This window comes from Acinonyx jubatus, chromosome E1 (assembly GCF_027475565.1).
Source record: "Acinonyx jubatus isolate Ajub_Pintada_27869175 chromosome E1, VMU_Ajub_asm_v1.0, whole genome shotgun sequence".
NCBI lineage: Eukaryota > Metazoa > Chordata > Mammalia > Carnivora > Felidae > Acinonyx > Acinonyx jubatus.
In genome coordinates, this window is record NC_069397.1 from 28,309,917 (window position 1) to 28,336,821 (window position 26,905).

Here is a 26,905-nt window from a genome sequence, read left to right on the forward strand (position 1 = left end):
CCAGATTGCTGCTGCAGTGCAAGGCATGAGTGCATCAGTCCCTTACAGCCTTGAGAGGTCCTGGTGAGAAGACAGAGGCCTCTAATGTCCAGTTTGCCTGCCCCCAGCTGCCCCACAGCTTCCTCCTTTTCATGAATGAGTACTCCCTTGGGCACACACTTCCTGTTGCAGGGTCAGAGGGTTCCCAATTCATCCTGCTGTCACATCCCCAAGGTCTTCCTATCTACCCACCAACATTCCACTCTCTCAGTCACAGAGGCATTAAATAGGATGCTGAAGGGGAAACTGCAAAGTTTAATTTATTTTGAGAGAGTGTGTGCGTGTGCACAAGTGGGAGGAACAGAGAGACAGAGAGAGAGAGAGAGGGAGAGATTCCCAAGCAGGTTCAGAGCGGTCAGCGCAGAGCCTGACGGACTCAGGGCTTGATCCCACGAACCATGAGATCATCACCTGAGCCAAAATCAAGAGTCAGAAGCCCAACCCACTGCGTCACCCAGATGCCTCAAGGAGGGGAAACCTGAAGGGCTCAGAAGAGGAAGTAACTTCCCTAAAAAGATCTAGAGGAGAAATTCCAACCTTGCAAATCCTCCCCCACTGAGGGTTTGGGTCCTTGGCTCTCCTCCCTGAATAAATTCTCCTAATTCTTTACCAGTGGTAACTGCAGTGGCCTAGGAGAGCAGGCCTGAGTGGGAGAAGGGAAGTGTGTCTGTGGTCTGGGCTGGCAGCTAGCAGGGACTTGGACAGAATTAGAAACTCGTTATGAGGCCTGGGAAGACTATATTTAGTTGGGAGTATGTTTGCCCGACCTAGAGCAAAGCCTTCCAGACCTTCCTAAGACTGGGAGACTGGAGTCTCTACACCTGGCCCAGCAGCCAGCACTGTGCGCTCTCTTCCCTGTGTCACTGGGCCCTGCAGCAGCCATGAAACCCACCTCTCAGGTTAGCCCTGGGCCTCAAATCCCTCCTCTCCTGCCCCTGGGGCCAGTTTTGGCTGACCTCATAGGTCTACCAATCTCCAGCTTGAGACATAGCTAAGGAGGGTTGTGGGTTTCTGGAAAAGGTCCAGGCTGTGTGGGAAGGCTGGCTCTGTCAGTTAGGTGTCTGACAGGTTACTTCACCTGCTATGGCCTTTCTCATCTATAATAAGGCTAATAATAGCTACCTTCTGGTTAGGTGTGTGGATCCAAGACAATACAAACAAACAAACAGTAACTGCTCCTGAAACATTACTTTCCTCCTCCTCACCAGCCTCCCATAGAGTGGGAGTGCTCTGGAATGACCTGCTGCTCTTTCTGGCTGACAAAGATGATAATGGACTCCTGGGAGATATTTTGTGTGTATGCAGTTCAAAACATTGCACTGGATTAAAAAGTTCAAACACGAATAAAAACTCTACCGATCAAACTCTGAAGGAAATATAAAGAAAAAATGCTGTCTTTTCTGGCAGTCTCACTGGAGATAACCAAGGTTCACAGCCTTGTGGGCCTTCTACGTAGTTTCTGTCTTCATAGAATCACAAACACATGTACAGGTGTTTTCTTTTTTCTTTTAACAGGTTAGGATCCCACTAAAAGATGTTTCTCTGCAACTTCCCTTTTCGTTTAACTATAAGTCATGGGCATTCACAAGTGGATATAACTTGTTCATTGTTAACAGCTGCATAGGATTGCATGGGACACAAGAACCATAATTTTCCATTTGATTTTTTTCCTCCAGTGCAGTGACGATCCTTGCACAAACATCCTCATGAAAGAAATTGTGCTTTCATTTCTTTGGGGTACTTTACCCGAAGCACGATTCTTGGACCAATAAGTAACCCCGAGAGGCTACTTTTCCCAGATTTTTGGGTCTCCGTCTGGGAATTTGTTTCGTTCACTTTCGCTTTGCCAGCCCCACGGAGGAGCGAGCCCGCGACGCCTCCCGCGGAGAAAACACTAGATGCCGGGCGCATCCCGAAGGGAGCAGATGCAGGAGGCACTCCAGGGCCTAAGGACTCACGGGGCGCGCTGCACAGCAGGGCACGGAGGACAGACGCTTGAGCTTTAGTGTGACCCCAGGCCAGTGCCTGCCCGTCCCAGTGTCACGCCAGGCCAGTGACTGCCCGTCCCGGCCTCGGTTTCCTTCTGCGGAGTCTGTGGCTCCAAGCAAGATAAGGCGCAGTTCGGGCCCAGCGCCAGCGTGACCTCTATCTGTGCCTTTACGTGTGTCCTGGCTAGGCTGGCTCCCCGGACGTAGGCTGCGCCACCCTCCTTCCTCCCCCTCGTCTTCCCTCCGCGCCGCCCCACCTTCCAGACTGGGTGGCTCAGCAAGGCCAGAAAGGGTAAAGCAGTCACCAGCGTGAATCCCTCCTCGAGATCGGTCATTTATTGCTTCTGCCCGGCTCTGGCCGGCTTCCTTCCTTTCGTCTCGGCTATCGAGTGCTCCCGTCTGAATCTGGCCGGGAGCCGAGGGCCGCTCCAGTTCGGCCCATCCTTTGCTTCTGCCTGGCTCGGCTCTCCGGCTGGGGCTGCGGAGAGAGCGCCGCGATCCTCTGCTCGGCCAGCAGCCTACGCCCCCTTCGCCGCCGCGGGCGCTTCCGGTTCCGGTAGCCGCTGGCCGTGTGTATCCGAGGCGCCTGCCATGGCTGGGAGCCGGTTGCAGACGGTGGGGAGCGTTTTCTCGCGGTGTGTGCTCGGAGGCGGGGTGGGCTGAGGGCGCCTCCCCCGGGATGGGGGCTCTCGACCAGTCGCGCTTTTTCTGGGTGGGTGTGAGTAGGGCGAGGCATTCTCCAGAGTGCGGAGTGGAAGCCGGGTGAGGCCCTCTCGTGCTGTCCGCCGTCTCTGAATAGGTGTACTTGACATCACTCCCCGAATGTACCTTTCTCGTTCAAGATTGCACCTCTCCCCCTGCCGGGGTGGAGGTCTCTGGGAAGAGGAGGGGAGGAAGATGCTGATGGGCCCAGCTGGAGCCTCTATTTTCCTTGACTGGACGGGGATGGGGGGAGGGGGCGTGGGACGCACCTGAGAAAATAGAAGGACTTAACCCCTGAGCGTTGTTAGGTTGATTTTGGAATATGGAAGTATCTTACCTGTAGGTGGGGAACACTCGTGCTGCGGCCTCCTTCCGGTTCTGTGTTTCGGACTCCTCAATCCCACTGATGCCCCAGGCTGTGACTAGACTGATTCTTGGGCTTAGACGGGCTGTTGTAACTGGCTGACCTTCGTTATTTTTCCTTCCTTAAGGACTCGGGACCTGATTCGGGCTGGGGTGTTGAAGGAGAAGCCCCTCTGGTTTGACATATATAACGCTTTTCCTCCACTGAGAGAGCCGGTCTTCCGAAGGCCCCGCCTGAGATACGGCAAAGCCAAAGCTGCCATCCAGGACATCTTGTACCCCGAGGATCGGATTAGAGCGTGAGTGCAAAGCCCCCGTGGTGGACAGGAGGCAGCGCGATTTCAGAAGGAAAGGTTTGGCTAGCAGTCGGGTGACTTCCAGGAATTGAGTCAGGTCTTTCCCTGTGGAGAAGGTCTTGACTATCTAGCCTGGTGAGGGAACCAGTGCCCCTCCCACATGTGAGAGAAACAAGTTCTGGGAAGTAGAGTCTGGAGCTCAGCAACGGACTGATCATTGCAATTATAGCTGCCTGTTTCTGTGCATGGATTAACACTATGCTAAACCCTCAAAAACATTCTCTCATTTAGGCCTTACTTTAACCCTACAGTATTTTGTCTCCATTTTATTCATAGGACTCTGGGGTTCAAGGAAGTGAGCTTGCTGAGAATTCAGTGGAAGAACTTTTTCCCTCAAATGTTGATGCCAGTTTTTAGTACCTAGAATTTGTAGGATTCCACTTCTCTTAAATATTAAGATCAGGGATTGTACTTTAGTCAATTTAATATATACACCTTATTCTTATCTCTATTTCTGGTTATAAGAAAACAAAACTTATAAAGTCATTATATTCTCATTTGAGGTCCAGGCCCTTTTCTTTTGAGGAATCTCCTCTCTACCCCCCTCCCTGCCCCCGACTCTCCTTGAGGTAGTAAAACAAGTATGTTCTGCTCTACGTGGAAATTTTCAGAGTAGGACATGAGATCTTTGGGGGTATTAAATTGCCAGCACTTTTCTGCGCAGGCTCATTGCATACACTTGGAAGCATTTGGCAGTTTGCAAGGCCATACTGCAAATGCACATACCTTGAGCTAATAGTACTGTTATTATGAATCTATTCCAGACTTGCACAGTGTACTAAGAAATATTGATAAAGGTAATCATTGCAGCACTCTCTAGAGTAGCAAAGGATTGGAAACAGAAAAGTTCAGTGATTTGAAATGATCTTTAAGAACTATTAAGGAGGGGCGCCTGGGTGGCTCAGTCGGTTAAGCATCCGACTTCGGCTCAGGTCATGATCTCGTGGTCTGTGGGTTCGAGCCCCGTGTCGGGCTCTGGGCTGACAGCTCAGAGCCTGGAGCCTGTTTCAGATTCTGTGTCTCCCTCTTTCTCTGACCCTCCCCTGTTCATGCTCTCTCTCTATCTCTGTCTCAAAAATAAATAAACGTTAAAAAAAAAGAACTACTAAGGAGAAGAGGCAAAGGCTTAATTAAAGTTATTTGCTCTTAGCTTAGAATATGAATTGCCCCTTCTCATTCTGAGGTGGAATCCACCACTGACAACAGGAGTTGAAATCTGGGGTTCTGTCTTCCATAGAATTTGTCCCTTTGTCCTCAAATGAATCACTTTAATTAAAATAACTTAGTGATCTTTGTCTTGCTCTCTCAGCTAGAAGAATTTTCTCCAAGACTCAGATTTGCCCTTGGATAGTTAAAAATATTGCATGGAGAAACTCCTTTTATTTCCTCTAGAAATACCTTTCCTGGTAAATACCTTTTTATTATGACTGGATATTTTAGTTGATGTCTTTGATAAAGATTATAACACCATAAACAAATTTAATATAGTTCAAGCCAGGGCAATAGAAATATTCTTCAATATTTGATTCTTTTTGGGCTGAACACAATGCCTAGTAAGACTCAAAATAAACTTGGTGAATGAAACAAAAACAAAAAAAAAGGAGAAGAGGCAAGATGTACTAGAGTGTTTCCTGTCCTTTGGGTTAAATTACGTAGCTTGGAACAGGGAAGGATAGATGTGTATATGCTTATATGTTAGGAGAATATTCTTGGATGAATGCAGAAGAAACAGATTGGTATTGATTCCTGGGAGGGTACTGGGGGTGGGAGGAGGTGAGCAGGAATGTCACTTTCACTGGCTACCTTTTTGTAACATTTGTTATATTTACCATATGCATTACTTAAAAAAAAAAAAAAAAAAAGCTTATGCTTAGCCTAGTAATTTTTATTTACTTTGCTCTTGGCCGTGATCTGTAGTTGGAAATTTATATTGTGTTGTTTGTATTTTCTAGGAAATTTTATTCGGCCTATGGATCTGGTCAGAAAGCTTTTGATCTGTTCAATCCAAACTTCAAGTCTACCTGTCAACAGTAAGCCATTTTACAGGTCCTGTGTTGGTTGTTGTTGTGTTTTTTTTTTTTTTTTTTTTGTAAGGAATTTAGTTCCCAGTGTGAGGAGTTTCATTGAATTCCACTTGAGGAAAAAGATGTTCCTGTAGGCGGACCTGTTGAGCCGCTTGATGTTGTGTAACAGCACATCTTGATGACTCTCCGTGCACAGACCTAAGATGTGACTGCTTGGAATTCCAGGTTTGTGGAGAAGTACATTGAGCTACAGAAGCTTGGAGAAACAGACGAAGAGAAATTATTTGTGGAAACGGGAAAGGCTTTATTGGCAGAAGGTGTCATTTTAAGACGAGTAGGAGAAGCAAGGACTGTGAGTATTTTGTTATTAAAATTGTTGTTAGATTAACTGCCTGTTCATTAGAGGTTAAAGGAAGGCTTGGTTTTCCTTCCCCAACCTTGGTTTATGTCCCTGAACGCCGGGTCAAATACTGGTAGATTAAATATACTGAAACTTGAAAAAATGTATACACACACACACACACACACACGTATATACACTGAAATTTTGTGATAATGACTGCTGCTTGGAACAAGTGAGTTGTCGTTAGGACTTTTGAAATTATGGTTCTGTAGAGATTTTTATCATGTGTATTGCTTGTTATAATAGAATCTGACCTGGAATATAAATGTTCCGTTTTTGACTCTGTGATAGAATGTGCTTAGTTATATAGCTTCAGCCAGTCAGTGGAGTGAAAATGACAGCATCTGTGTGACATATTTCTGTCTGGTCTTTTAAGCAAAAGGCAGGTAGTCACGTTTCCTGGGAATCTGAATCTTCGGATGTGAAATCCCAAACAGTGTTGGAAAACAACAAGCCTCTGCCGGAAGTTCTACAGGGCCAGCATATGGAGCCATCGGAGGAACAGTCGAAAGGTCTCTCACCTCCCTGACGAACGTGTATACTGACATCCAAACTGTATTCACTGGATGAATGTTGAACTGTTTTTAACAGTGGAACTGTGTAAATGTTTCTTGATCTCTAAGGCATTATGTTTGCCTTCTTTCAGTTCCTATTTCTAGGTTGTCATAAAACTCAGTTTCATGCTTTGAATGAACTTTTATGTTAGGATGGTATTAAATAAAGAATTCCCTGCTGCTTATAAAGTAAATTTACTTTAAAATTGTAAATAGCGTAAGGAAACCTTTGTAAGTATTGTTTGAATGAGACTCGTTCTGAGTAGGTTTGTTTGGATTTCTGTGTTAACATGTGGGTTGGCTCTATTTGATCCTCTGGTGTCTTTTTTCCATCAGGCTTTTACTTGTGCATGTGGTATGTTCCCTGGGCCAACTGTTTCTGTCTGCAGATAATCTTTAGATTTTGCTCTGGAACTAGCTTGATCTTCAACTTGAGAGGCTAAGCTGACTTGTGCTTTGTAGTAAGAGTGAGAATCTATCACTGACGATGGACAAAGGTCAGAACCATAACTTTAATTTCATAGATTGAGTGTGCTGGAGACAGTTAGCATAGGCCTGAACATAGTAGTCTGCTCAGTAAAGATTTGAGTGAATAAGTGATTACATCCAGCTAAAGACTGAACTCAGAGGACCTCTCTGTAGATACCTGGATTGCCAAGAGGGGGCCAGCTAATTTAGATGCTGTTGTCCACCAGTGTTCACCTGCCTCCCTGGTGGTGTGATGTGCTTACACGACCTTATCAACTGTTCTGCTTTCTTCATTTTCATATCTTTTACTGAACATGTGAAATATTCCTTTCAGTTTGTAGCCCTTTTATTTGTGATCAGGCCAGTGGTTTTCAGCTACTAGTAATAAGCTGCTTCATAAATTGTTTATTTTATGTTATTTTATTTATTTTTTAATGTTTATTCTAGAGAGCCACAGACAGCATGAGTGTGGGAGGAGCAGAGAGAGGGAGACACAGAATCCAAAGCAGGCTCCAGGGTCTGAGCTGTCAGCACGGAACCCGACACGGGGCTCGAACCCACTGACTGGGAGCAGTTTTCAGCCACGCTGCATCCTCCTGCCACCTTTATCACTGTTTGGCAATTCCTCTTGTTTGGGAATGCTTTACTTTTATTTTATTTACTTGTTTATTTTTTAAGTGTATTTATTTTGAGGGGTGGGAGGGGCAGAGAGGGGGAGAGAGAGAATCCCAAGCAGGTTTCACTTTGCCAGTGCAAAGCCTGACACGGGGCTTGATCCCACAAACTGGGAGATCGTGACCTGAGCTGAAATCCAGAGTCAGATGCCTGACTGACGGAGCCACCCAGGCGCCCTGGGGATGCTTTACTTTTAGATGGGAAAGTAAGTCTCATCCATTCAACAACCATAGACAACCAGTGAGTGCCAGGCCTTGGGAGGAGGGCTTAAGCAGGTGGAAAAGATGATCATGCTCTCAGAGGAACAGTCAGAGAGTCACTTATTATTTTTCTAAACCTTAGGTTTCTGGGGTTTAAAAGGCAGTTTCTTTGCCATAACGATGAAAACATTTTTAGAAAGTTGTTGCATACTTTTTTTTTTTCTATTTTAGAGAGAGAGTGTTGGCCAAGGAGAGGGGGCAGGGAGTGGGGGAGAGAGAATCTTAAGCAGGCTCCACATCTAGGGCGGAGCCTGACATGGGGCTTGATCCCACACTCCCTGGGATCATGACAGGAGCTGAAACCAAGAGTTGGACGCTCAACTGACTGAGCCACCCAGGAGCCCCTTCACGTACTTTTTTTAAAAAAACTATACATTCACATGGTTCAAGATTTAAAGGTAAAGAGCTGGTCTCCTTTCCAAAACCTGTTCCCAGCCACCTATTTGCTCCCTCAAGGCCACCCTCCTCACCATTCCCTGTTCAGAAATATTTTGGGCATATGCATGTGGACACTGTACCTCATTTGCTCCCATCCTCTGTATGGATGCACAGTGATTTAGTGAGTGCCAAGGTGACAAAAGTGGCTGTGTGTTTTCTTGTGCTGTAAACAGGCCAGTGTTGCTGTGGGTGCATTCTTAGCAGTGGTGCTGCTGGACTCGGGAATAGCTCGTCTTTACTTCTGATATTGCCCTGCATGGAAACTGCTCAGTTCTACTCCTGCCAGCAATATAGGGGGATGCCTGTATCCCCACATCCTCACCAGTACATTCTAGTCTTGTTAAATCAGGCAAGGATTCTTCTGTGAGGACACCCTAAGCCTGATAGAAGGGAGAGAGACTAGCCCTTATGGCAAACTTCCTTTAGGTTGAATCTCAGTGGTCAACACGGTGAAAGTCGTGAAGTTTATCGGGGATTTCAGAGCTCTTCCCCACAGTTGTGGGGGCAAAAGCCACCGTCGGGTCCCTGTAGGGATGTTTGGAGAGAATGGAAGTGCGACCTCATTCTTGGCCTTAAAGAGCTTAAAATCCAGCTGGGAGACCAGAGTGACTTTGGAAGCCATAAGATGAACAGGAATCCTTTTAAATTATGATAGAAAATTACAGTAGAGCTGGGGGGAGGAGCCAGGTCTGGACCAGTTCAGGAATATGCACAGAGGGCCTTGCAAGGTGGGAGCAATTGGAGAATGCATGCTGTCTCCTCTGCCAGGAGTGCCCTCCCTGCCACCACGGTCTTCAGAAACTGTACCTTCACTGCCATTTCCAAGTGATGTCTGCTCAGAAACGTTAGCTGATGTTCAAGTCAGATCTCAAGTCCCTTATGGAGTCCCTTCCAGGCCGCACTCATGCCCATCATTCAGTTGGCACACCTGGCCCGCTGTTTACAGTCCTTGCTTACCTGGTTGTCATTCCAGGGTTCCTCTTTCTTCCTTTCTCTTCCCCTTCCTCTCCCCTCCCTTCCCCTCCCCTCCCCTCCCCTCCCCTCCCATTCCCTTTGTTTTTCTGGCAGTTTTTTCTTCTTTTAATGTATATTTATTTTTGAGAGAGAGAGAGAGAGCCCAAGCAGGTGCCATGCTGTCAGAGCAGAGCCCGATGCAGGGATAAACTCACAAACTGTGAGATCGTGACCTGAGTGGAAATCAAGAGTCAAATACTTGATCAACTGAGCTGCCCAGGAGCCCCAGGGTCCCTCTTCCCATCCAGAGTGTAAACAAGTGTGGAAATTCTTACTTGTACCCACTAAAGCATTAAACAGAGCTTTTCTAGAGCAGGCCCTCCATGTGGGTCTGCTGAACTCAAGCCAAGAAGGGTCCACGTCCAGGTTACAGTGCAGTTTACGAAGACAAGTTTGAAGATCCGGGACTAGCTCTGGTTCCTCCAGTTTTTGCTGGTGTGACCTCGTGCCTATCACAGTCTCAGATTACAAAATAGGGGTAATGTTTGCCTCTTTGGCTTCTAGATAGTGTTGTGGAAATTGAGACAGACTGTAAAGCTCACCTGTAATATTACAGATGCTTTTATTACTCTTGAGGAGTAGTGGGAAAAGGTTTGAAACAGATAGACTGGGATCAGACCACGTGGCCCCAATAACTACTCAGAGTTGTTCCGTTGGCTGTAAGAAAGTTTGAGCAGGAAGTAATGTAGTGAAAGCAGCGTCAGGTGGAAGGAAGATTTGCTCAGATGTGATCCAAAGAATGGGATTGGCGGAGTGCGCAGGGAAGGGAGAGGGAGGGAAGAGGAGGCCCGTCAGACTTGGTCTCTGCAGCCATCCCAGTTGGAGGCGGGTTCTAAGGTCACAAACCCGAGTGACCAGAGGAATATGTGCCTCATATTCCTCATATTCCTAACAGGCAGCAAGGTTGGGAAGAGGGCGGTCTTCAACACACTGAGTTAGGGGGTGATGCTGCATCATCCAAGTGGCAGATAGAGATGAGTTAGATGTCTGGGAGATGGGGAGGAAGTCCCTAGCAAAGGGTAAAGGTTGGAGGTGGGAGAATGAATGAGCTCTCCAAGGGGAGGATAGAGAGGTATGGGATGCTGGGGGCTGAACCAGGTGAATCCTCTTAATTAAAGGACAGAAGGGACAAGAAAGCCAACAAAGGCAACAGGTCCCACATCTTCCATCGTCTACGTAGCAAGACTTTAAAGTGGTTTTGGATTCACAAGGTTTTATAGAGTTCTTCGTTTCCTTTCGTTCAGCAGGCCTGATTCTTGATCACGTGTCCTTAAAAGGCAAGCCCTAGTATTTTTCTAATTTTGTGTAATATTTAGTGTCATGTTTTCTGATAATGAAAGTGGTTTTACAGAAAAATCAGTGCTCCCATAGGATTCCTGATTTTATTAAAATGATAGCCTTCCCTGTAAATAAATGGTGGCTTGCCACTTAAAACATCCTACAGCTTCCATGGCTCAGTCAGTGAAACATCTGACTTCGGCTCAGGTCATGATCTCACCGTTTGTGAGTTCGAGCCCCGCATCAGGCTCTGTGCTGACACCTCAGAGCCCGGAGCCTGCTTCAGGTTCTGTTTCCGTCTCTCTGCCCCTCCCCTGCTCGTGCTGTCTCTCTTTCTATGTCTCAAGTGTAAAAAAATAAAGTAAAAACATAAAATCATTCAAGTGGAAGGGTAAGATTTTCTCTGAGCCTAGCACTTCTGCCCTTGGGAATCCAGACAGGCACACAGCTATGACCAAGTATGGCTCTGAACTGGGCTGTCAGTTTTCCTGACCGCCAGGGCACTAGGGCATATGACATGATGTGGCTCTGACAGGTGCTGGTACTGCCTCAGAGGCATGCGGAGCTGGGAATGAGGAAAGGTGAGTGTATGTGTGTGTGCGTGGGCCGGGGCATGCGATTATGACTTTGTTCTGGGTCTCCATGTTCCTGAGCTCTCTTCCAGAACAGCCAAAAGGTAGAGGACTGACTGGCGGGGTTGGTCACGTGTTTTGAAGCTTTGCCGGTGCTCAGTGAGATGGATGCCTGAGCAAGTTCAGTGGGCCACTTGGGGTCACCTTGAATGGTGGAGGAAGGGCACCTGCCTTCCCGTGGGCAAGATGGGAAATGGCTTCCGTGTCACTCCTAGGTTAGTGCTCCGTGGGGCATCTGGGTCTGTGACTGGGTGAGCCTGGTGCTGGAGCGCTTTCTGGGGAGATGCCGAACGCGACCATTGTTTTTTGTTTTTGCTACAGCACTCAAATGAAAAGGTTGCTAGGGGAAGGCAAAGGAGGCGGCAAAGGTGAGTGCTACCTCTTCTCCAAGATGTCGCCAGCACTGACCTCTCCGGCCAGACGTATCACAGGAAGAGGACTTTTGCTGAATGGTAGCTGACAATGAAATTACGTTTTGGATATAGTTTTAGTCTGGATTGATGCTTTTCTTGGACTGGAAGTTAAATGTCAGTCACCTGACCTTCTAGTTGTTCCGTTCTTTTAATTAAAAGATGGTTCTAAGCAACATCCAGTAGTGGTCTATTTATTATTTATCAAGCATTTTCCTTCCAGCAGTTAGTGAAAGGTCAGTGGCTTCAACGGATGCTTTGTTTTTGGTGAGTAGCTTAGATGAAAAAGATATACAATCAATCTCTGCTCCCTCCTGTTTGCTCACGGGCAGGACACTGTTTAATAGTCATTGTGGCATTTAGATCGCAGGCCTCTGAAACATGCAGAAAAGTGCATGTGTATCCCTTGCCAATGAACATTTCTCCAAAAGTAAACATCAGGTTGTGATTATGGTTAATAATGAGATATTGATTGTTTGAAAATGTCACCGCCAGGGACCGTTGGCCCAAGAACCACTAGGTGGCGCTGCGCTCATGCTGCTCAGCCACAGTAATTTTATTACCTTGCCTCGGGGTACCTTGCCTTTCAAGGTTGGCGAGTGTCCTTGTAAAATACCGTTCTGGCTGAGATTTAGGAAGCGGAGGTCCTCGGGTGCCTGGGATAGGGTAGAGATGGGAGCAGAGAGGCCACAGGACAAATGACAAAAGCCTGCAGGGGGAAACCGACACTGCGCCATCATGGGAGCCAGAGAGGAGAGCGCTAACTGTGCGGAGCCCCTACAGACTGCTCAGATCAGTGTTTCCTAACCTTCTCCGGTCAATGACAGAATCTGCGAATTTGCTGCGGAGGTCGGCGGGAGAGCAATGCAGGCAGTGTGGGCCAGTGGAAAAAACCCAGGCCTTGTGGAGTCAGACCTGGGACGGAAGCCCTGATTGATTGCTTTGTCTTGTGCCATTAGGGGAGTTGGTGAATAACTTGACCCTTGGTTCCCTTGTCTGTAAAGCAGGGGTCCTAACATCTCCCTCATCAAGTTGCTGTGCGGGTTAAATAAAAGCAGGAACAAAGTTCTTGGCACGGAGTCAGTCTTCCCTCTCAGTGCTTGGAAGGTTCTCAGCAACTGTTGCTTCCCACTGGGTGGAGGCGAATGTGCATTATATTAAAACAGAGAAGGAACAAAAAACTAGGATTGTGTACCTTTTCACCAGCTACTTGTCTAACCGCTTCTCTTTTCTGGGCCCCTCCCCACAGCAGTTGCTATCTCTTTTATCTCCTTCCAAACTTCTAGCGCCAAACCAATCAATCGGACAATCAATCAAACAATTATAAAAAAAAAAAAAAAAAAAAAAAAAAAAGGAGGAAACTAAAGAACAACCTGGGAACTCGTCCACTATTGGAGCTTACCCAGTGCTGGTAGGTTTCACTGGAAAACTTGCCTTTTTTAAATTTTTTTTAAGGCAGAGAGACAGAGAGTGAGTAGAAACCAACGTCTTAGTGGCCTTCCTTCTGTTTCTTCTTCCTCATTGTTGCCCCCCTCCGACCTCCTCGCAGTAGACTTTGCTCCCTTCTTCCTTCCCCCTGTCTCCCCAGATTGTGGAGGGAAGCCAGAGGTCACTACCTAGAGGTCCAGCAGAAGAAAATGGCTCCAACCTCAGAAGACATTGTTTCTGGGGTCCAGTGCTGCTAACAGTTGGGGCAGGAGTCTCTGGAACTCCCTCTGGTCCTCCTCCCAGTGAAGGACAGGGGGGATGTCAGGGTTGAAATGGTGGGTGGCATGGGAATGAGGTCTGGAAAGCCAGGAAGATCTATTTATGTCCTTCCCACTGTCCTGTGCCCCTCTCACTCCATTTGACTTTGGTTTGTCTGTAGGTGGCCCGTGGGGACCCTCCACCACTGCTCACCTGGGATGCTAGGCTAGAGGACACAAGGGCTGAGGGTGCCACCGAGGTACCTTACCGAGGCAGAGCTCTGGTCTCTCTCCTTTTTAGGTCTCAGTCGAAAGAGCTGGGTTCCAATCGTGGCACTGCTGCTCCTCGTGTGACGGTGACTTCGGGCAAGTCACTTAGCCCTTCTGAGCTGCATTCAGTTCCAGCACAGGGTCTGGAGCCTGATAGATCCTTGAAAGTGTGCTTGTTGAGTGAGTGAATGAACAAATGAATGGTTTCCCTGACTACAGTAGGGATACTAGTACTTGCTCCAAGGATGTTTTGGGGGTGCAGAACACAAAGAAGGTGCTGGTTGTGGCAGAACGTTGTAAACGCAAGCCTTCTGCAGTTACACAAAATAAAGATGCCGGGCAGAAGAAAATGGCTATGGAGCTGCTGGGGCTGGGCTTCCCGCCTGAGGAGAGCAGAGCCCAAGACTGTGGACTCAGGAGAGGAACGGCAGCGGCAGCGGGGAGGGTGACTGGTCTAATCTCTGTTTGCTGAGGAATTCTGCAGGAAATGCCGGGTTGTTCTTCAAACCCCCTCCTGGGTGCTTTATTTCAATCCCAAACATGCTTGGCATTATCTCTTGAATAGTAAACACAAAGACAGTTGGATCCTGGGCTTTATCACCCACTTCCCTTGGCTCCTGCCAGGTGAGGTGAACCGGCCCTGCTCTATCTCAGCAGCAGAGGGTCACGGCCCCCCTGCCCTGCTGGAATTCATCCCTTCTTCCGGCCTGGCCCCCTGCTGGGAACCATGTTCCCCTGCCCTGGCATATATGTCACTTTGGCTCCTTGGGGCTTCCAGCCCCTTAAAGGTATAACTCAAGGGCCGATGGGCTTGTGTTACCACTTCTGCCGCAGCCCTGAGCTGACTCAGCGCAGGCAGGGTCTCCCTTTTCAGGCTGGGAAAGCGCGGGCTCAGTGCCTGGCTCACCTCAGTGCGCATGCATGAGCCTCGGCTCCTGGTTTCCGGGTCCAGCCACACTGCCGGGGCCCCTGAGGTTAGAGCAAGAGGTAGCCAGCTTAATCCCAGAAAGTTTCCAACTGAAATCCTAAGAAGGCAAAGCTGGTCTTTGGCCACCCTGCCCCATCCCTAACTTTCCTACTTTTGGTTGTGAGAGAAGAAAAAGGGGCCGTGGGAGACAAGCCAGAAGAGTAGGAGGGGTCGGGTCATCTGAACTGCAGGCAGGTAGAGGGTACCAGAATGTTCCACGGTCCTGCTGCAGTCCAGCCCTGTTTCTCCTGGCCTTCTCCAATGCCGCGTGTTCTCAAGGTTGGAGCTGTTTATTCCTTCCCTTTTGATTATTGATCGACACACCTACCGTGGCTTTTTGAAAAGAGCCACTTTGAATACCTGTAAAAGTCAAAAAGGTCAAATTTAGGAAAGTCTCAAAGGAAGGACTTAGTTCCCCTATGCAGTTGTCTTATAATTAATAACTATGTTATAATATTATTATAATAGAGTTGATTATAGTTGTTATATAATAATATTAATGAAGTTAATTAATATTATAATTAATGTCAGTGGAAGATAGATGACAGATACTTGTGGCTCAACTGACACACACCTTGCCAGGCCTCCAAGGGGTTACTTTAAGGCATAAAGGACCTGAACGTACTTTACTGTCGTGTTGAAGAGAATAGAGCTTTCAGGTATAATCAAGATTTCTTATATATGAGAACCCAGTGACCCGTAGGCAATGTCTGCCTTAAAAAAAAAAAAAAAAAAAGAACTGAGTGTGCCTCCATTGTTAACTGACACTGAAAAATAGCTCCTTCAGCCCACAACTGAGGCAGGAGATGGCATGGGACAGCAGCCGGGGACCTGGATGGGACTCCTGGAGACCCCGGGCCGGCCCCAACTCATCCCACTCGTTGGCGGTGTGAGTTTGGAAAGTCATTCAACCTCTTTGGCCGTTTGTAAAATAAGGAGGTTGAAGTACAAGGCCTTGGAAGCCCTGATCGTTGGGTCTGTGGGTCCAAGAAGAGTTGCAGTGGGAGAGAAGGCGCCTCCCAAGACTTACCAAGTACTTGTTTCTTTTAATTTTTTTTTTAACGTTTTATTTATTTTGAGACAGAGAGAGACAGAGCATGAATGGAGGAGGGGCAGAGAGAGGGAGACACAGAATCGGAAGCAGGCTCCAGGCTCTGAGCCATCAGCCCAGAGCCCGATGCAGGGCTCGAATTCACGGACCGCGAGATCGTGACCTGAGCTGAAGTCGGACCGACTGAGCCACCCAGGTGCCCCCCAAGTACTTGTTTCAACTCTTGCCGCCTTAAAATTTTGATGGTGGAAACACTTATGACAGTTGAGAGAATGGTATAATCCTCCATATGTTCATCATGTAGACGTAACCATTATTAATATTTTTTCTATTTGCTCTCTCGATCTTTTCCAAAGATTTTGCTTATCCATATATTTCTTATATTTTATATTATTTTTTTTAATTTATTAAAAAAATTTTTTTATGTTTGTTTATTTTTGAGACAGAAACAGCACAAGCGGGGGAGGGGCAGAGAGCGAGGGAGACACAGAATACAAAGCAGGCTCCAGGCTCTGAGCTGTCAGCACAGAGCCCGATATGGGGCTTGAACTCATGAACCGTGAGATCATGACCTGAGCTGAAGTCAGATGCTTAACCGACTGAGCTACCTAGGTGCTCCAGTTTTCTATTTTATTTTTAGAGAGAGAGAGAGAGAGAGAGAGCACATGTGAGTGGGGGAGAGGGGCAGGGGGGGGAGAGAGAGACAGAGAGAGAGAGAGAGAGAGAGAGAGAGAGAGAGAGAATCTCAAGCAGGCTCCATGCTCCGCAGTGGAGCCCGATGTGGGGCTTGATCCCACAACCCTGGGATCATGACCTGAGCCGAAATCAAGAATCTGAGCCACCCAGGCGCCCCATCTATATTTTAAAGCAAGTCCAGACATAACCTGTCTCACTCAAGGCTTCAGCTTGCTTCTCTGAAAAATAAGACCTTTTCTTACATCAAGACCATTACCATTATGAAGCCCGACAAAATGGTAATTAACAGTAATGTTGTAATGTTACCTAATCGTCAGTCCATATTCAAATTTCCTCACAGTCCCCTGAACGGGCTCTCTGCCTGTCCCTGGGGCCAACCAGGGTTAACTATTTTCAGTTTGGGTGCTTCTGGTGATTACCTTCGCCCATCAGTTTATACCCCCTACTGCAGCCAGTGTGTCCTCGCTTTCTGCCATGATGGAGGAGGGTGAGGCGAGTTAGATTCTCTCTTCCTTCCACTGTGGTATTTCCCCCCTTTAGTTCCTCTGTTATTCACACCTATTAAGGTTCTGTTTGGAGTTGAACTGTGTACTCCCTTCCCCCTCAAAAAGATACGTTGAAGTCCAAGCTGCTGATACCTGCGAGTGTGACCTTATTTGGCATTAGGGTCTTTGCAGATGTAATCGAGTAAAGATGAGGTCATGGTGGAGTAGAGCAGGCCCTAGACCCAATGACTGGCATCCTTGTAAGGAGAGAGAGCTTTGGAAACAGACACTCACAAAGTGGGAAGACAGCCTTGTGGAGACAAAGACAGAGATTGGAGTGGTGCAGTCACGAGCCAAGGAGGACGGGGAGTTGCTAGCCACCATTTTTGGGGGGGGAGCTGGGAGAGTGAGGCAGGAATCTCTCTGGAGCCTCCAGAGGGAGCACGGCCCTGCTGACATCTTGATTTCAGACTCCTGACCTCCAGACTGTGTGAGAGAAATTACTGTTGTGTTAAGCCACTCCATTTGTGGCGATTAGTTCTGGCAACCCCAGGAAACTAACACGGTTCCTCTACTTTTGGAACATTTCTGTAAGGGAAAACTTGGTTTTCCACCTTCCTGTGCAGGGAAAACCCGGTTCTTCCTCCCTACTGCGTTCCTCCCCATGACCCTCCTTAACCACCCATATAAAACACTTTATTTCTGATCACCAAATGTGGTGGGGTGAGGGTGGGGGCGGGTGTTGTCCCCTCAACAAGCAATTGTCTGCTACACCAGCTTGGTGGCTTACAATTTACTTTCATTCTAACACTACCCAGACATGGTGTCAGATCCAACAGGTTAAGGGCTCAATCCCACAAAACTGCCCCTCAACCCACATACACACACACACACACACACACACACACGCACGCACACGCACTTCTGATGCCAGTTGAAAGTCTAGATTATCACCTACACTTCTCACCAACCGGCTACCGATTGCATGTTCCAACGACCTTCTCCTTGGGTTCGATTGATTTGTTAGAGCAGCTGCATCAGGGAAACACATTTACCAGTTTATTAAAGGATAGGACACTGGACACAGCTGAATGTCCACACGGAAGAGATGCATGGGACAGGTATGGGGGAAGGGGTGCGGAGCCCCGATGCCCCCTCTGGTTGCACCACGTTCCCAGCGCCTCCCTCCACGTGTCCACCAACGTGGAAGCTCTCAGAACCCTGTGCTTTTGGGATTTTAAGGAGGATTCATCACGCAGGCGTGATTGATCACTGACGCCACTTCTCAAGAGAATGGGAGGCAGGGCTGAAAATTCCAAGCTTCTAATTTCGGCTTGGGCTTTCCAGCGACCAGCCCTCATCCAGGAGCCACGCAGAGTCACCTCATTAGAACAAAAGACACTCCTGTCCACGCAGGAAATTACAAGGGTTTCAGGAGCTCTGTGTTAGGAGCTGGGGGCAGAGACCAGTATGCACGTCTTTTTACAAATCACAATATTATAATCACGTAAAGTACTTACGCCTCTATTTCTTGTTCCATCTACTACCTCTTGACTCCCTACTTTGTACGATGAGGGTAAAAACCAAAGGTTTAAACACAGCTGGATGGACCCAAGGTGTGAGAAGTCAGAGTGATCGCCAGCAACACTAGGCAAAGGGTGGATGCCTTCTGGTCCCGGGGCCGGGACCTTCTCAGCCTGCAGAGACGCTGGCCGCCTGGATGCCGTGTCCACAGCAACGTGTCCCAGCAAGAGGAGCAGACGTTTGAGGGAGAGAACTGCCCAGAGTCGAGATTATTTCCTTCCCCTCCAGGGGGATGCCTTCTAGAGTCTGCCTGCTTCCCTGCTGCTTCACCCAGGCCTGTTGCTCTGGAAATGTCCCAGACGCTGGCAATAGAGAGGGGCCCTCATACAGCAGCTCCTTCTGAGTCCCGCCCTCACGTGAAGCCATTGGCATGCGTTGGGGGATGCTAGAAAATGGCTGATGCCCCTTCCCCCCCTTTTATTTCTGTACGAATGTTGTTACTAACCATCTTTTCCACTGTGGTGACGCATGGATGAAATTCCTGTTACATCTTGATTCAAAGGAAACCCGTGTTGCTTCTTAACTACGGGGGTAGTTTATTGTCGTGGTCTCTGCCAATCTGGCACCTTAGGGTCCCTTCTAGTTCTGGCTGTGAGTCAATTCAGAGCTGAATTGACGGTCACCTGCAGCTCACAGTCGCATAGGAACTTATGATGGCTGTGTTTTGATAATTATGAAATAGATCAGGTGTACAAAAATGACAGGGAATACATAACAAATGTCCCGCCACCCAGCTTCAGACGTAGAACTTAGCAAAGACAAACGCAGGCCTCTGAGCACCTGGTCCTGACCCCGTTCCCCCTCCTCCCAACCCTGTGGGAGGGCTCTTCCTGGACTTGCTTTCTCCCTTCCTATTTAAAAAAGAATAATTTTTCTCCAAACATATGCCTCTGTAACAAACATATGGTATTGTTTTACATATTTAAAGACATTCTGTAAGTGGTTTCATATTATATGTATTGCTCTGTAATTTTTTGTTTTACTCGAGGAGTATGCTTTTGTTTTTAAGGTTTTAATTTATTTTGAGAGAGAGAGAGAGTAAGAGGGGAGGGGCAGAGAGAGAGAAAGAGAGAGAGAAAGAGGAGTGAGAATTCCAAGCAGGCTCAGCACTGTCAGAGCAGAGCCCAGTGTGGGGCTGGAACTCACAAACCATGAGATCACGGCCTGACCTGAAATCACGAGTTGGACGCTTCACCCACAGAGGCAGCCAGGAGCCCCAAGGCTTATGTTTTGAAACTTACCTGTGCTGACACGTGTAGCTCTAGTTAATTCATTTTTCGCTTCCGTGTAGTATTCCACCTGGAAGAGAAGACAAATGATTATGTGGTGTCTCAGAGCTTGGCCCCGGGACAGAATGCCAGGGTTCAAATCCTAGCTCTGCCACTTACTAGTTCTGCGACCTTGGGCAAATTAACCTCTCTATGCGTTAGTTTCCTCGGCTATAAAATGGGCAAATGATAGCACCTACCTCAGAGAATTGATGTGAAGATTACATGATGTCACAGATGTGAGGCATTTAAAACATGCCTGGCACACAGCGCGCACTATGTAAGAGCTGGCTAGTACCGTTACATATTTCTTTTCCTATTGGTGGGCGTTTCCAGTTTTTTCCCTGTCTCCAGGATGGTGCAGGGAACGTTGTTACATCTGTTCCTTTGTGCACGGGTGCAAGACAGAGTTCCTCTGAGCCGGGGCACACACCTGGGAGTGGATTGCTGGGCTGTAGGGTGTGCCCAGCTTTACTTTTCTGGGCAATGCCAGTGTGCTCCCCAGAATGGCTGTGCCAAATCTCACTTTTGCCTGAGTGCGTGAGTGTGCCCGTTGCTCCTTCCCGGCCTGTTCTCAGTGCCATTTTGGTGCACCATTTTTGCCTAAATTTTGCTAAATCTTTCTTTCCCTGAATGTCCCTATCTACATTTTTTTTTAAAGTTTATTTTGAGAGAGACAGAGACAGTGCGAGTAGGGGAGGGGCAGAGAGAGGAAGACGGAGAATCCCAATGAGGCTCCGTGCTGTCAGCATAGAACCCAACGTGGGGCCTGAACTCATGAAACTATGAGATCAGGCCCTGAACTGAAACCAAGAGTCAGATGCTTAACCGAGCCGCCCAGGCACCCTCCCCCCACCCATCTACTTATTTTTATCGTAGTATGTATTTCTGTAAGCATTCTCTTGCCCAAAGGGAAGAATTGGCCCTTTTTCTTTTGAATGATGTGAGATATAAATACATACCAATAAAACAAGACCCCACAGAATGAAGAGCACAATACCCAGGGGCTGCCTGCTGCCCCAGCCTTGACCTACAGGCTTCCTGGCTCTCAGGATTCATTAAGGTTGCTACCAGTCGTGCTAATGTTGGCTGAGTGCTTCCTATGTCATAGGGCTCTGCATACATTATCCTGTTCAATCTCATAGCAACCCCATGAGTAGGACCGTTATTCCCAGAACCTTGACTCAGATGAGGCCGTCTGATGCCAGAATCTATGCTCTTAATCAGGACCTCCTACAGGGCGGTCGTGTGAGGTGGCTCGGGCTGCACATTGCACAACTCTAGGGGGCACCATTTGCACAGATTGTGATGTGAATGGCACCCTTTGGATTTGTGCAGTGCAGTGGTCCTGGCCTTCCAAGTAAGAGCTTAAAGAAAATGCTTTCTACCTACTTGACAGGCTTAGAAGGGTAGCCCCCACTGCCCACTGAGGGGCTTTTCTGCTCAGGATTTATAAGACTTTCTTAAGGTCATGGTTCTTCATGTTTTAAAAGCCTATCGGCACGAGAGCCCTCCCGCCTACATAAACATTTGTTGAGGAAGGGGGAGCCCAGCATGGGCCCCACACGCTGACACCAACCATGTAAGGTCACGGACTTGGCCGCTGTTCGTGGCTTTCCCCCTTGGCTACCGCAGACTTATTGAGCAATATATTATGAGTGTGGCTCACTCTGATGATGTGTTATGGATAAATCATTAAGGAGGCAGCTCACCGCGGTGATGTATTGGTGTAATAGATCATCAGAGTGAAGTCTTCTGCCGACATACGGGCTGGCTCAAAGGGTGGTGTCATTCAGGGAAGAATTAGCCCAGCAGCAGATCTGGCTTAATTACAGGATAAAAGGTTTGTGAATGATAGGCTGAAGTCTGCGGCACTGGCATTTTGATTCTTGATGTAAAAATATAATTGGGCTTCCTGAGAGAATTTTTGATTATTTTCAAACAGCCTTCTGCTTTATCACAACAGCACAACCTGCCACGTGGTTGCAGGGTTACCTTTCATCGGGGGTCTCGAGGCCCTTTCCACGTCTGAATTATTGTCGTCCTTTCAATTTGTAGGTCACAGAATGAGTTAAGGGAGATAAAATCCAGGAGGCCTGCCTTTAAGGCCTCCAGAATGATGTCCTTAGCAACCAGACCTCTGGAATTGAGTGATTTATTCAAATCATCATTAACTAAGGCAGTGGTTCTTGACTGGATCTACATGCACGTGTGAGGAATATGGGGCAGCCCGGGGAGGGTGTGTGTGCGTGTGTGTCTGAGGACATCAGCGTCTTAGGGATAATAATAATCATCATGTTTATCAGACACTTAACATTGTGCTAAAGGCTTTGCATGTATTATTTAATCTCGTTTAGTCCATACGACAACGTTGTCAGATAGACATTCTTCTTCTTCTTCTCATTTTCCAGTTGAGAAAACCAGCTAAGACAGGCGCCACTGGCCAAGGTTGCACAGTGGCTCAGTGGCAGACCCAGTGAACCTGATGTTGTGGGGACTCCTACAGTCTTCCCTTCCCACCTCCAGACCCCCTTCCTTTGAGGACCCTAAACCAGTGCGGCTGTGAACTGCAGGCCTCAGTGAGCGCAATTAAAGATGCTTTGTTGAAAATTTGATTATTTTGTTTTAAGACACATAAATCAAACCTCAGGTATTCATAGGGTCCCAAATTTGTTCTGAGTTGGTTATTTCGTTTTTATTATTTATTTATTATTATTATTGTTTTCAATGTTTATTTTTGAGAGAGAGAGAGAGACAGAGCATGAGCGGGGGAGGGGCCGAGAGAGAGATGGAGACAGAATCTGAAGCAGGCTCCAGGCTCAGAGCTGTCAGCACAGAGACCAACACGGGGCTTGAACCCATGCACAGCAAGATCATGACCTGAGCTGAACTCAGTTGCCTAACCAACTGAGCCACCCAGGTGCTGACTTTTATTATTATTATTATTTTTTTTTTTTTTGAGAGAGAGAGAGAGAGAGAGACCACGCATGTGTGCTCATGTGCACAAGCAGGGGAGGGGACAGAGGGAGAAAGAGAATCTCAAGCAGGCTCCACGCCCAGCCCAGAGCCCAACACGGGGCTGGATCCCATGACCATGAGATCATGACCTGAACTGAAATCAAGAGTTGGACGCTTAACTGACTGAGCCTCCCAGGCACGCTGAGTTGGTGATTTCTTGAGAAACTTGTAGAATGAACCTTCCTAGCAATGGCAAGGTAAACTACCTGGACCAACTCTCCCACTACATAAAATAACTTCTGAAATCTTCTTAAATAGTATTGCTAACAAACGGTAAGAAATGACTAGGTCAACAGACAGAAGAGTAGGAATAAAGAGGTGAGTGGGCACAGAGGCTGATTTTGCCCTGAGGGTTACTGATCTTGGGTAGCCTTGTAGCCTAATGGGAAGAGAGGGCCAGGAGCTGGTCCAAGGAGGTGGGTGGGTGAGGGAGATCTGGAAATGGAGCACCTGCCACACAGAATTACAACACAAGGTTCCAATTACCAGATTGTCCTGGCCCAGGAAATTTCAGGCCTTGCACTTGGTTTAATTTGGGCCCAGGCTGGTATGGCTCTCATGCATTAGAGAAGCAGATTTTTGGGCATAGGTACTTTTCCATTAGGTCTTATATTATTCCTATCAATTATTTTTAAGATATTGGACTGTGGTCAGTGACAACCAGACACACAAGGAAACATGACTCCATGAGTGAGAACCAGCAAAAACAGACAATAGAAGCAGATCTATAAAGACTTTCAATATGAAGCCATCAGACTACAGACAATAAATGACTTTTCCTTCTTACTATGTTTAAACAAATAACGTAAGTTTGAAGATATCTTTGGAGAGCAGAGAACAATAAAGAAGAAGTTGTTACAGAACAAATATGCAGCTATCTATCCACTGTTCTTCCTTCCCACTCCTCATGTCAGACATAGAACTTCCTTTTGGCCTTTATTTGTGACTTTAAAAAATTATAATTTGAAAAGTGTCATTAATATGGAAGCAAGAAACACCTATAGACAAATTGACTGAAAAATCTGGAAAACAGACAACAGACAATATACCACACCCTTATTTTGCAAAAAAAAAAAAAAAAAAACAAAGTATACAGCCTCACATTTTTAAATTGTCATAGAAAATATAATATTACATTTGATATGTAAGTGTTAAAATCTGAAATGTAAGCGACATGATGCTATGGCTATAATGCTATATGACATTGCTAAACATCTCTAGGATATCAGACTAAAACATCACAGTTAAAAATACGGGCTCTACCTCAGGTGGGTTGGTTGGGGTTCCAGCTCTCCCATATACATTTCATAATCTTGGGCAAATTACTTAACTTCTCAGAGCCCCAGTTTGCTCATCAACAAAATGGGGATAATAATAGCATTGCACCTGATTCCAAGGGTTGAAGGAGCCAAAAAAGATCCCGGATGGAAAAAGCTTTCATTGTGCTGACACATGAAACATGCCACAGTGACTTTGGCTCCTTAGAACTGCATTTCCACATCCAGGTGAAGTTGGCATTTGCATTTTGCTTGTATTTAAGTCCAGAAGGACTTACGTAAGAAAGATTGATTCCCTATGTGTAACTAGTCAGAAAAACTCTTTTACCGTGAAAAGGTGATGAGATTTGGCTCCTGGGGGCTGGCTCAGAGCTGCTCAGGCTTGGCCATTTACTGTGAACCTTTTGACAAAGAAGCCACTTATTCTGGCCTCTAAAATCAAGGGCATCTCCTTGCGAAAGTAGAAATCCAGGTAAGATAAGATTGATAATCCTGCATTGCAGAATTTATTAAAGATGTCCAGATTAAAAATTGGGTTGTCTGTCAATCAATCAGCCTGTTTTCTACGTTTTTCTCTGTCATTTACTAAAAATATTCCTGTATAACACTGAACCCCCTGTAGACATCATAATTGCTAATCTCTCTTCCCTTCCTTTCAGAAGGACAAGCTTGGTTGTGTTCCCTAGCAGATGTCCCTGGGTTCGTCCTTGTCTTGCTGAAGGCTTTACTATTAATACTTAAAGTTTTCTTGAGTCATATGATTCAAAGTGAGGAAAAAGGGCATGTGAGTGAAATTCACCAATGAAGTGTGGTTTAGGCTGCATTCTCCTTTCTTTGGGTAGTTTCCTTGAACCCTGGTGAGAGGGGACAGTTTGGAAACAGCCAACCTGAAAATTGATCTAAAGCTTAACTGTCGATCAATGGGTTGCTGTACAACTGTTGGGGTTCCTTGTGTCAGGGAACCAAGTCCACATCGTTGGAGTTTCCTAATATCTCAGCCTGAGTCTGGGGATGTTTCTCTGGAAGCGGACTCTGAGACGAAGAGCCACATGTAAACCCTTAATTAGGGTTGTTCTCTGGAGATACACCTGGAAGGGGGCAAGGAAGGCAGGATCAGACAGAGGGAGAAGATGTCCCCCAGTGTGGTTGCCATGGAGACCTCAGCTAATTGTACAAAGACTCTGCAAGTGGGGTGGCCCTTCAAAGTTTTCCCCAGGTAATGGGGATGGGCCTTTGTATCCCCATCCCCCTTCAACTAGTCATTGCTAGAGCCATCCCCGGGGCGGGGGTGCACCTCGGGTAAAGCAATTTCCAGCATGAAGCTCTGAGCCATCAGTAGCCCATGTTTTCAACAACTTGAGGATGGATGGGTGGCCCTGAACAGGGGCAATCTCAGCAGACAGAACCCATGGCAGACTGTTCTTTGAGCTGTTCAGATTCACTTGCTTCGTACAGTAAGTTAGCTCCATCTCTATGGAGATGTCCAAAGTGTGGACCTTGGAACCTCCAGGATCTGATGGGGCCTACCAGGCATTGTGCTGCCTTTTTTTCCCCCTTGCCACCGTGCTTCCTTCCTTCCTCCCTCCCTCCTTTCCTCCCTCCCTCCCTCCCTTCCTTTCTTCTTTCTTTTATTTATTTTGAGAGAGAGAGAGAGAGAACAGGAGAGGGGCAGAGAGAGAGAGAGGGAGAGGGAGAGAGAGAGAATCCCAAGCAGGCTCCGCACTCACAGTGCGGCATCGTACTTCTTGACTGGTGGCAGGAGCTGAGGTCCTGGCACTCTGGAGCTGGGACAGCTCTTCAGAACTCTTCCAGTTGAGAAATGGAGGCCGTTGGGTGGCTCAATCAGTTAGGCGTCGGCTTCGGCTCGGGTCATAATCTCACAGTTTGTGAGTTCAAGCCCCACACCGGGCTCTGCGCTGACAGTGAAGAGATTCTCTGCTTGGGATTCTCTCTCTCCCTCTCTCTCTGCCCCTCCCCTGCTCCCTCTGTCAAAATAAATAAATAAACCTAAAAAAAAAAAGGAGGCTGAGTGTTTGCACCCCCACCTTAGTCAGTCCTTGGCCATAGGCTGCCCCCTGGAAGGGGTGTGATTTGGGGCAAGGCAGTTCCCTGGGCTACAGTGACCCCCAGTGAGGGATGTTAGCCAGAAGCCATCATCAGCTGATAGTCTCAGTAGCTAGAACGGGTGCAGAGAGGGTCTGGACAGAGACCACAGTATCCACACAAAGGATCAAACTCCAGGGCTGGGCCAGAGTAGGTCCCAAATTCAAGGAGTCACTCATTCTCAAGGTCATACAAATGTACTTTTGGCACCTGCCTCACCTTAGTCCTGGCCCTGTCAGACACTCATGGGAATCTGATATCTAAAATGGTAGAAATTTCAGGTTGACCAGGATAAACATCCCAGTTACCATGAAGGCAGCCTCTTTCTGGAACTGGTGGAATCTTGGGCAACACAGTCTTAGAATATTTCCTTTCTATTTATTTCTCTTCAGGGAATGGAAAGGTGGACACTAGGGAAAGGTGTTACTTGTTACTACTGTTAAAAAAATTTTTTTTTAAATACTTTTCCTAACCAGCCACTTCTTCTGTAACTTTATCTAAGCCCATGGTCATTTCCCCATGATCTCTGTGTTACGGCAATGAAGTCAGAGGAGGGAGTTTGAGCTAGAAGATTCATGTTTCCTCCTTCTACCATGACATTGAAGATATTGTCCAATCCTGACCCTACTGGCCAGCTTCGGTGGGTGAGACCACTCCCCTGCACGAGGGGGCATACTGGAGAATAGTCAGCCATGCCATGCTAGGAGAATAAGAGGCGTTTGAAAGGCCAGAGAAACACATAACTCATATGCAAGTAGGAATCAAAGTTGGAGCCCAACAGGAAGAAAACACAGGAACTGACTACTGAGCAGGCTGAGTGGAGGGTGCCATTCCAGAACTGGATCTGGAGCAGGATCATTCCAGAACTGATTCGGAGCCTGTTGGATTCTGGCCATG

General features: G+C 47.2%; 1 protein-coding gene and 1 long non-coding RNA gene across 4 annotated transcripts in view; one reads left to right on the forward strand and one right to left on the reverse strand.

The window, feature by feature from the left end:
* Window positions 1–2,464: 2,464 nt before the first annotated feature.
* Window positions 2,465–11,786, forward strand: MRPS23 (mitochondrial ribosomal protein S23). 3 transcript variants are annotated; one of them, XM_027034211.2, is made up of 6 exons: window positions 2,465–2,662; window positions 3,221–3,391; window positions 5,401–5,478; window positions 5,698–5,824; window positions 6,252–6,387; window positions 11,516–11,786. In XM_027034211.2, exons 1-6 carry the CDS (start codon window positions 2,619–2,621, stop codon window positions 11,524–11,526), a joined length of 567 nt encoding a protein of 188 aa, XP_026890012.2. In that variant the 5' UTR covers window positions 2,465–2,618; the 3' UTR covers window positions 11,527–11,786. The 3 variants fall into 3 exon arrangements, with proteins under 3 accessions (XP_026890012.2, XP_053068717.1, XP_014943884.2); XM_053212742.1 differs by lacking the exon at window positions 11,516–11,786 and adding an exon at window positions 6,766–7,320; XM_015088398.3 differs by lacking the exon at window positions 11,516–11,786 and having other exon boundaries at window positions 6,252–6,735.
* Window positions 11,787–16,355: 4,569 nt separating this feature from the next.
* Window positions 16,356–26,905, reverse strand: part of LOC128313458 (uncharacterized) — a 31,216-nt gene continuing 20,666 nt past the window's right edge. Inside the window, exons 3-4 of the long non-coding RNA XR_008294199.1 lie at window positions 19,584–19,641; window positions 16,356–18,999 (exon numbers count right to left, since the gene is read on the reverse strand). This is a non-coding gene — a long non-coding RNA (uncharacterized LOC128313458). The remainder of the gene's footprint in view (window positions 19,000–19,583; window positions 19,642–26,905) is intronic.